The 9555-nt window shown below is 38.0% G+C and overlaps 1 protein-coding gene and 1 pseudogene across 1 annotated transcript; both read right to left on the reverse strand.

Annotated features, from left to right (window-relative positions):
* Positions 1-266: 266 nt before the first annotated feature.
* On the reverse strand, positions 267-591 carry LOC101303006 (annotated as a pseudogene).
* Positions 592-8619: 8028 nt separating this feature from the next.
* On the reverse strand, positions 8620-9243 carry LOC101303299 (germin-like protein 9-3-like). Its single transcript, XM_004291536.1, has one exon. The coding sequence runs from the start codon at positions 9241-9243 to the stop codon at positions 8620-8622; it is 624 nt and encodes a 207-aa protein (XP_004291584.1).
* Between the last annotated feature and the right edge of the window lie 312 nt (positions 9244-9555).

Consider the following 9555-nt stretch of genomic DNA (forward strand, 5'->3'; position numbering starts at 1 on the left):
AATGGGGTTAAAGAACTTTCAGTGGACTTCTATATATATAGCTATATATACATAACTTAAATAATGTAGGTCGGTGGCTTAAGAATCGGGCGGTTTGAATGCCCAACCCTCTATGCACCGGATCTAAGCGGGTCAGTGCGGCTTGCACCTAAAACGACGCCATTTTGTTTCAATTCAGTGACTGCATCGGATTATTCGGTGTGGATCGGGCGGTTAACTGCATTCCGGGTTCAATATGCCCACCCCTAAGAAAAACAAACTTCTCTTTAGGTGTTGGTGGCTCTGGTGTAAATATGCTGACTAGCATGGGCAGAAATCATCCTAATAGAACCCATTGTCATCAAATCCTTAATGGCAGGACGTGCCAATGATCCATTAATCCTTAGCCTGTGACAAAATAGAAGGAGTGATGAGCTTGAACTTGGGAGCTTCCGAGAGGAGCATGTCAGAAGTGGCCTGGTCAAACAACACCATGTTGTTTACCTTCTCCTTTTGCTTTCCCTTGCTCCACTTCTTCTTCTTTTGCTTGCCCCTGTCAGATTTGATGGGCTTCGAGGACGGTGGGGGAGCCTTTTCCTCCTTGGTTGCCATTGTGATCGATGAGGGGGTCAGAGGGTTTGTCGAAGCAGAGAGTGCGGTCGTCAAGTATTTGACAAGAGAGGCAAATAAGGGTTTGGGTAGAGACTATGGTTTTAAAAGGATTTGACCAAGATTATCCACGTGTACGAGTGGGCTAGCGGAAGAGAATCGTGAAACTGTTGTATCTTATTCATTGATATGTGTCTTTTATATATAGAATTACAAAGACCTAGCCGGTATAGAGAAAGAAAACATAATCCTATTCTAACCTGTAAACCTATCACTATATGGAATGACAATTCCATATTCTAGTAGCATAAGCTCAAGCCACACATTACAGAATATTCTACACTACTGGAAAATATCACTTAGGAGACGGAATGGTTTCGTCTCCTAAGTAACAAAAATCGTCTCCTAAGAATTTAAGAAACGGAATGGCCGTCGACTAAGATCCGTGCCTATAGTAGCTAGCTCTGATGGTCACGTTGAATTGTTGATGGGGAGTTTTTTGAGGTCCAAGGAGTATTGAAGTCTCAGTAAGAACGAGGATCACAGAAGCCGCCGCTGGAAAGGTGTTGAATGGTACACAAAGGATAATATTTGAGGAGAAGAAATTAAAGGACGTAAATAATTTTATACCGAAATCAATCACTATTTACAAAAGAATCATTTAGAGTTGTTCTAAAAAAAGAAAAGAAAAAAAGAACCATTTAGAGTGAACTGAATTAAAAAGAAACCAAACAATTTGCAAAGAGTGTCTTGCCTTATCCCTGCATATATCTAATAACATGAATCAAAAGGTGCATCCAATTTAGGTAGAGGGCGGTGTCCCTTAGGTCGGGCCATGATCTTCGATTCACTTGATAAGTATTTTGCCTCGACCAATCTTTGATTGACATCTATAAATTGATGCTTACTTCTTCTCGATCCGAGCGTACAAAAAACTCTTTCTTGATAATGATCTAACTAACACAACCCCATGGAATCACTTAATTATGTTTACCTCAACAAAAAAGGTACAAACTACAGTGAAAAAGTGACTTCTTGCAATCCAAAGTATCCCTAATCAATGTGGACAACCAAATAAATCAATCATGCTATCTTGAAGTTCTTATCATATATGACAATAAGAAAGCCTGATACACGTTTACTGTCAAACTTAGCAACAAATTGGAAAAAGAAATCAACCCAAAGTAACAGATAACATTATAGAATAGTATAACTTTGCAGTGATTACTACAGTTTCACAATGATGCAAAGAGGTTTGAATAGATAAAACAAAAATAAAAAATTAGAGATGTACCATTCTATGACGTTTGCTCTCTGGTACTTTCCCTGCTAATGGCGATGGGAAAAAAAATTGAGATTGAAGTACCTTGCTTTTCCACCCAAATTGAAGCACAACTTGGAAGTTGGAACCAATAGCAAACTCCAGTTTGACGTTGTTTGGTAATTTCCCAAATGTCTATTTGCAAAAATTGAAAGAAGACGAAATGACAAACCCAAAACAATAGAAAACCAAAGACCCTAAAATTACCCAATGACAATTAGGTAGTCTAACCATTTGATAGATCTATATGCGAACTCTTAATTAATGTTGATATGTACTCCTTTCCCCAAATTTTGGTTATTTTGCTACGCTCCCCAAGAGTAAATATAGAGATGAGCGAGAATAACATCTTTCACGATGTCGACGGTTTCTAACTGCAAATCAGTTTTTGAATGAAACTGAAACTGTCTTGTTCCTCTAGGTTATTGTTTTACCCTTTGTTTATTATATCAATTTTGGGAAAATGCCCGAGAGCCCTAAATTTTAAGATTTTTTTCCCAGTAACAAAATAAGATTTTAAAATTCCCATGAACCTGTACCCTTTAAGAGTCTCATTCCCACCTGTCAAATTTTCATCTATTCTCTTATTTTTACTGAAAAAATTACCCTTTTCTTAACCTCACGCCTCTCTACTTTGTTTAGATCTGTGCTCTCTCTCTCTCTGACTTCTCTCTCTCTCTCTATCTCTCTCTCTCTCAGATCCGATCCCGCCGAGTCTGTTCCTAGACTGGTCACCAAAATGCCTCTGCCATTTCCCGAGTCAACCTCCGCAACGCATTCCATTACCGGTGCTAGTTTGGGGTTTTGGTTCTGATTTGACTCCCGACGAGGCTTTCGAGGCTGATGGGATTGTGGAGGCTCCGAGATCCGACTCACAATTCGGGCTCTTCTTCCCTGTTAACCAACTTGCACTTCAAGACGGCTTCTTGTTCTTCAACGACGACGAAGCCTAAGAGATCGACTGGACGACGAGTCGTTGAAGGTGTTGTAGGACGCAGATCTAGACCTCCGGTTGACACCCCGCTGGCTTTCAAACCGAAGCCCACCGTCAGTTGGTTTTTTTATATACATATGAGTGTTGTTTAGTGATTAGTTTGTTGGATTTTGATTATGACTTGAATGATGAATATTAAGTTTGAGCATGTGATACGCCGTGTGGATTTCTTATCTTTATGTGCATGAGTTTTGGGAGGTACTAATGGTTATACTAAAATGGTTCACCAGATGGTTTGTTGGAGTCTGCTAATTGGATTGGTTAATGTTTGTTTAGTAGAATATGGTCTCACACTAGATGGTGTGTGGGCTCTGCTTCTTGTTATATATAGTTTATGATTTTCCACCTTCAGCTGTTTGCTTTGTGCTTTGTTTGTGCAAGTTGAACAAGGCTTGAGGATGAGAGCTCGAAATTCTTTTTACTTCTTGGAAATAGACCCCTGCAGAGGGGCAGACAAAACCCTGTATTTTCTTCCAAATATCTCCTACTGCCCCTAGGAGACCCTCCTACTGTCCCTAGTAGACCCTCTTATTGCTCGCAGTAAACCCCCTGATAGACCCCATGCATATTGCCTCCTAAAAACCCCTTACTGCCCCCACTATACCCCCAACAGACCTCTTACTGCCCCCAATAGGTGGTCATACTGACCCTAATAGGGACCTGTTATAAGTGACTGAAGCACATAGTTAAGTTTAAGGGTCCTACTGCCCCCAGTAGACCCTCCTACTGCCCCTAGTAGACCTCCGGATAGACCCCATGCATATTGCCTCCAAAAGACCCCCTACTGCCCACTATACCCCCGACAGACCCCTAATACCCCCAATAGATGGTCATACTGACCCCAATAGGGACCTATTGTAAGTGACTGAAGCACATAATTAAGTTCAAGGGTTATACTACCCCCAGTAGACCCTCCTATTGCCCCTAGTAGACCCCCGGATAGACCCCATGCATATTGCCTCCAAAAGACCCCCTACTGCCCCCGCTATACCCTCGACAGACCCCTTACATATTGCCCCCAATAGGTGGTCATACTGACCCCAATAAGGACCTGTTATAAGTGACTGAAACACATAGTTAAGTTCAAGGGTCATACTGACCCCAATAGGAGATCAACGGTCGTCGGATTTCGGTCAATGTCGTCGGATCCTAGTCAACGGTCATCGGTTGCAAGAATCCGGTCATAGGTTTTTATTTCAAAATAGATCTTTTATTGTTCTTATAATGGTGTATTGTAGTTTATTTAATTCATTAAAGGTATAATTGTCTTTCTGCTGTTTAAGTTGGCTTATGAGAATTTTAAAATCTCATTTTGTTAGTGGGAATAAAATTCTTAAAATTAGGGCTAGTAGGCATTGTTCCATCAATTTTTTATAGACCTATATAAAGTGAGGGGTAATAGTAGGGATTATGAAAGTTTAACTTTTGGCAGTTCCATAAGCCAAATTGGCTTAATTAATTATGATACTTCATGTTGTAAATCATATTGAAAATGGTTGGGGTTGGCCGAATCGAAATAAGAAAACACTCAAGTCTTGAAAAGAATGGTGAATTTATTCAAAAAAAAAAAACTAAAGTCTTGAATAAAAAAAAAGGGACCCCCATAAATATCTTAACCCAGACATCTTCTTCTTCAGCATTATGACATTGTCGTGAACAACAATGGAATGTTAAAAAGCAACATAGACTTTATGGACACCCGACGAAGAAGAAGAAGAAGCTCAAGTCAGAGGCCAACAAGTAACTGTACATATATAGCCTTGACTACCACATAGGAGAGCGGTCTCTTAGAGCATTTTCAACAGCTCTTATATTAATTCTCTATTATAGAGGAGTAAATCACAAAATTTCTAAACGAAAATAAAATCAACTCTAACAGCTCGTCTATTCTATTATACAAATTAAATGATTTTCTGTATAATTTAATGAATCTATATAAATATTATATATTTATTATAATCAAACCCCAAACTCATGTTAAATGTTTTAATTTTATGATGTTTTGTTCTTTTTTGAAGAAAGAGAATAAATTTTAAAAGGCAAGCAATAAAGTTTACATGAAGATACAAATTTTTAAGAATTTTATAGATTTAGAGGATATGTTTCTCTCTCATCTCACATTTTGTATTATAGAGGATCCTTTACATGAGTTGTTGGAGCCAAAAAATGATGTTTTTCCTCCAAAATAGAGATTATTCTAGTTTTACATGAGCTGTTGGAGATGCTCTTATGGTGTCCGCATCATCAAATTGTCCTCCGATGATGATGGCTTAAAACTGCAATTAGAGCAACTGACTTATAAGCCAAGTATGGATCTTCCCCATATGTAAGTTTTCATGTTTTCAACTTTCAATTATGATCTTTTTCGTCACGGCGGCTACATAGGGCAATCAGGTACTGTTGGGATTTTAACCCCACAAACGAATAGCAATTCAAAAATAGACACACCCCTCATTAGTGCACAATACGTTAATAAAACAGAATAACAACAAGAATAAAAAAACAAAACTGTTGACACAAAATTCAACATGGTTTGATAAATTTTATTCATACGTCCAACCCAGGATATTTGCTCTTTTACTATAAGAATAAAACTAGTACAATATACATGAGTTAAATCCCACAACCCAAATCCTAAAACCCATGTACACCCCCACTCATAAAATACTCAAGAACAGAATGTCTTACCTAAGAGAACTTCCCTCTTAGCACCTTAATTTTCTCTCTTACTCTCATGCACAACCCACACAAGCTATTTCTATATATGCTTGCCCAATTCTTAATAGATGCTAATTTGCATTCTAAACTTTAAATGGTTTCCATGCAGCAATTTATAGGCACCAATCATATATGTGAAAAAGGTTTTGCACGTCTTTTTCTTCCTTCTTATTCTAATTGATGCAGCACACCATTGAAGACAACCTTTTCCCCTTCAATCGCCACTAACATCAATCAAAGCTTTGTAGCTATATCATAGTTAGCTATGCTCTCCATTTACTTTTTGCATGAGAATGAATCACCATTATCATCATCTAGCTTGGTGAGAATAGCGATTCATTTACATGCAAAACTGCACCATCGAGATCGTTCTTCACATAGACTAACTACACTCCCTGAATCAATTTAATTTGGTCCACCTTCATTCAGCACTTCAACCAACCCTATGTAATTGCATGCACCAAGCTAACTTTGCTAGTTAACTTCATATAGAAGGGTCTCGATGCACCCTCTCTACCTGCTAGATTAAACCTTTCACCATTATCCAGAGACCAAAATCCTTTCTTAGAGCCTAGAGACCTAACCCTTTCTTCTTTGACTTGGTTAGTTACCATGCATAGCAGAAGCATGATACTTTTGGCAAACACCAACATATATACATGATCTTCACTCTTCCACAAACTGACACATGTACTGAATGCTCATACGGGAAAGTTTACTCCTGGGTCTGGGGGTTGCTTCAAGAAATCCCCCTCATGTGGCTAATAGATTTGCTTGTGAATTTAGAAGTGATCGAGAACTGACACTTTCACTCTCTTTATTGGAGCAACGACTTTTTTCTCTTGCAGTAAAGACTCAATTTTGATGAAACTTTTGTGGCTTTGTTATGTATGTAGATGCGACTAGTCTTGTGTTGCAATATTTTTTAATGCATTTCTTTTGATTCCATGCATATTTCTTGTCATGCTTTGATTTATGTTTGTGATGGAAATTGAACTTTAGATTTCTCATTTCACAATCCACATTACAGTAGACAAAACTTAAGATTCTGAAAAAGAAAACATATATGGAGGTTGAATTGTAAACTAAATCACGAGTGTGATTGAAATCCCCCAAATGAATTGTGACAGTGGATGCAAGCTAGTGGCAATTTCCTTTATTTCAAGACATTGTAATGTAAATATTTAAATCAATTTTGGAATTGAAAACAAAAACAAGTAGAAACTAAAGTATCAACGAAACTATCCTCATGGTTTGGGGACCAAGTTGGCCTTGAGCTTTTTAATGGTGGCTACATCAGTCTGAGATGCGCGTTGTATGATTCATGATGATTATGGTGCTGTTAATATGACTATTTGAGACCCCTGTTGTACGTATTTTAGTGGTTGCCATTATGGAGAGCTATTTAGTTCAGGGGTTGAATTGATTTGTTTGGCTTGTTGTGTTATTGTGGGAAGGGATGACTCTAGGTGTGGAGGACGAACTTGTTGTAGTTGTAATATGTTGCACCGACACTGACATTGACACGGCGACACAACAATTCTTAAAAACATAAGATCCGATACGGTTTGGACACAACAAATTATGAATATATTTATATATTTTTAATACATAAAATAAATACTAAAAATATGAATGATAAACTTATTGGTCAAAAAGATCCTAATTTTGTCTTCTAATAAACCCAATATAAACTTAAAGCACCAAAACCCTTCACACTCCTCCGCGGCGTTCCAGCACCAGTACATGTCCAACTAATGACGTAAACTAGCTACTTATGATACTAAACACCCCATAAGTTTTCCCCATTAAAAATTCCCACAACCCAAAAATTTCAAAAACTTTCCTCAAACATATATAAAACTCCAAAAACAAAAACCCCTATTAGTCATAATCTATTCTCTCTGCTTAATTTACCTCTTCTCAAAATCCCATTTATCTTTGCTTCACCTCTTCTTTTTCTTCTCCAGTCCTCCATCCCAGTAAAACACACATTTATCAGTGGCCAAAGAGAAGCAACAGAAATGAGAGAAGAAGCTCTATTTTTTTAGGTTTTATTTTCTTTATTTTATTTTTTAAAAGTGACAATTGATGACGTGGCGTGTCGGAGGGTGACATGGCGTGTCTGTCAAAGTGTCGGGGCGTGTCGGAAAAATCAACATTTTCCCACATGCCACGTGGCGTGTCGGATACATGTCGAGAAGTGTCGGACGCGTGTCGGGAGTGTTAGAGACACTCCACTGGTATGAAGTGTCGGTGCAACATAGCATGCTTGGGTAGTCTAATTTTAAGGGAGGGTTCTGCGAAATTTTTGGATAGAATTTCATTTATGCTAACATGGTGGACATGATCGAAACCCTAACAAATCTTTGTACAGAAAGATGAAATTTCAGAGAGAAGAGAAGAGAACTTGTGGAGCAATTTTCACTCATCTTGAATTATGAAAAGCATAAGAGTTATTACAACACAACACAACTATATATAGTCTACTACTTATTACATCATAAAAGAAAGGAAATATCTTTTAAAGTCAAGTCAACTCCATTCCAAGAGTACTGACAGCTGAATACCACTGATAGTAAATAGCTTAAGAACTAATTTAGTTTATGCCTAATTAACACTTTAAAGGTGGGCCCTGCATGTTTTTCTTAATTTCAGGGTGAAACTCGAGACAGATCGATGTTTAATTAAAAACATACTTGATTTCTGTGACTTTTTAAACTTCTAGTATGCTAATATTGATCAACGTTTAATTAGAACTTTTGAAGTATATAATCTTAAATACAAAGAAGCTCGATCATAAGCTCATAACATGCACGTCCGATTAACAATAAATGATTTCTGGAAACAATGCTTTATGTAGTACTTTGACAACTTATCCTATGAACACCTTCAAGGATCATTATTCAAAGCATGTTTATTACAGAACGAAAAACCAAAAAGAGACTAAATAATGAGAAAAAATTATTCTGTTAAAGGTTTTGTTTATCATTCTTCTCTATGGTTTGGGAGCAAGACCAGTCTTGAGCTTTTGAATGGTGGCTACATCAGTCTTGAAGGACAAAGCCAACACATTGTCATCGATGTTGGTGGCGAACAAAGTTGAAGGAAGTGACACAGTTCCTGCACTTGCACTTCCAAAAGCAGAAATTGCTAGAGCTGCGTTTTGTGAGTCAGCATTGTATTGGAAGTGCACAAGTCCCTTGGGAAACACAAACAGGTCACCTGACTGAAGAGTCTGAGTAAAGAGTTTGTTCTTTGAGTCGACAAAGCCAACTTCAAGGGTGCCGTCGACAAGGAAGAGGAGCTCAGCAGAGCGAGGATGAGTGTGTGGTGGGTTAGTAGTTCCAGCTGGAAATTCAAGAACTGCGTATGAAACACTCTGCCCATTGAGAGCAGGAAACTCTGCCATGGTTGCCTTCAATACTGTGAAGTTTTTAGGCTCGTCTCCACTAACAAGAACTCGCATTCCGGTGAATGTGAAGAAGTTTCCATCTACTGTTCCATTTGCAGGGGCAATGAAGTCGGTAAGAATGTCTGGGTCTGCAATTGCCATTTGAACAATGGTAAGTGAGGAAATCAGTAGTGAGAAGAATTTGAGGCTTGACGTTCTTGAAGCCATGATTGGAAACTAGATAAATATTAATATGAAGACTTGTGATTTTGGGTAGTTGGATGAGGTTCTTAGAGCTTCCGAAAGACGTTATTTATAGTTACAGAAAAAAGGCAACAGAGTTTGTTTCTTGCTGCAAACATGTCTGGTGTCAAATGGAGATGAACATTCCAATGTACCTTGTTGTAGCCCTAGTGTCCTACAGTTGTTTGTTTGTCATGTTCTGAAGAATGTACCGAAGAATATATGACCCTTTTCTCATCTTCTCCCAATAGAACTTCCCCACTAAATTACAATAAAACTGAAGTATATAATTAAATT

This window comes from Fragaria vesca, linkage group LG2, assembly GCF_000184155.1.
Source record: "Fragaria vesca subsp. vesca linkage group LG2, FraVesHawaii_1.0, whole genome shotgun sequence".
In the NCBI taxonomy this organism is placed as follows: Eukaryota; Viridiplantae; Streptophyta; class Magnoliopsida; order Rosales; family Rosaceae; genus Fragaria; species Fragaria vesca.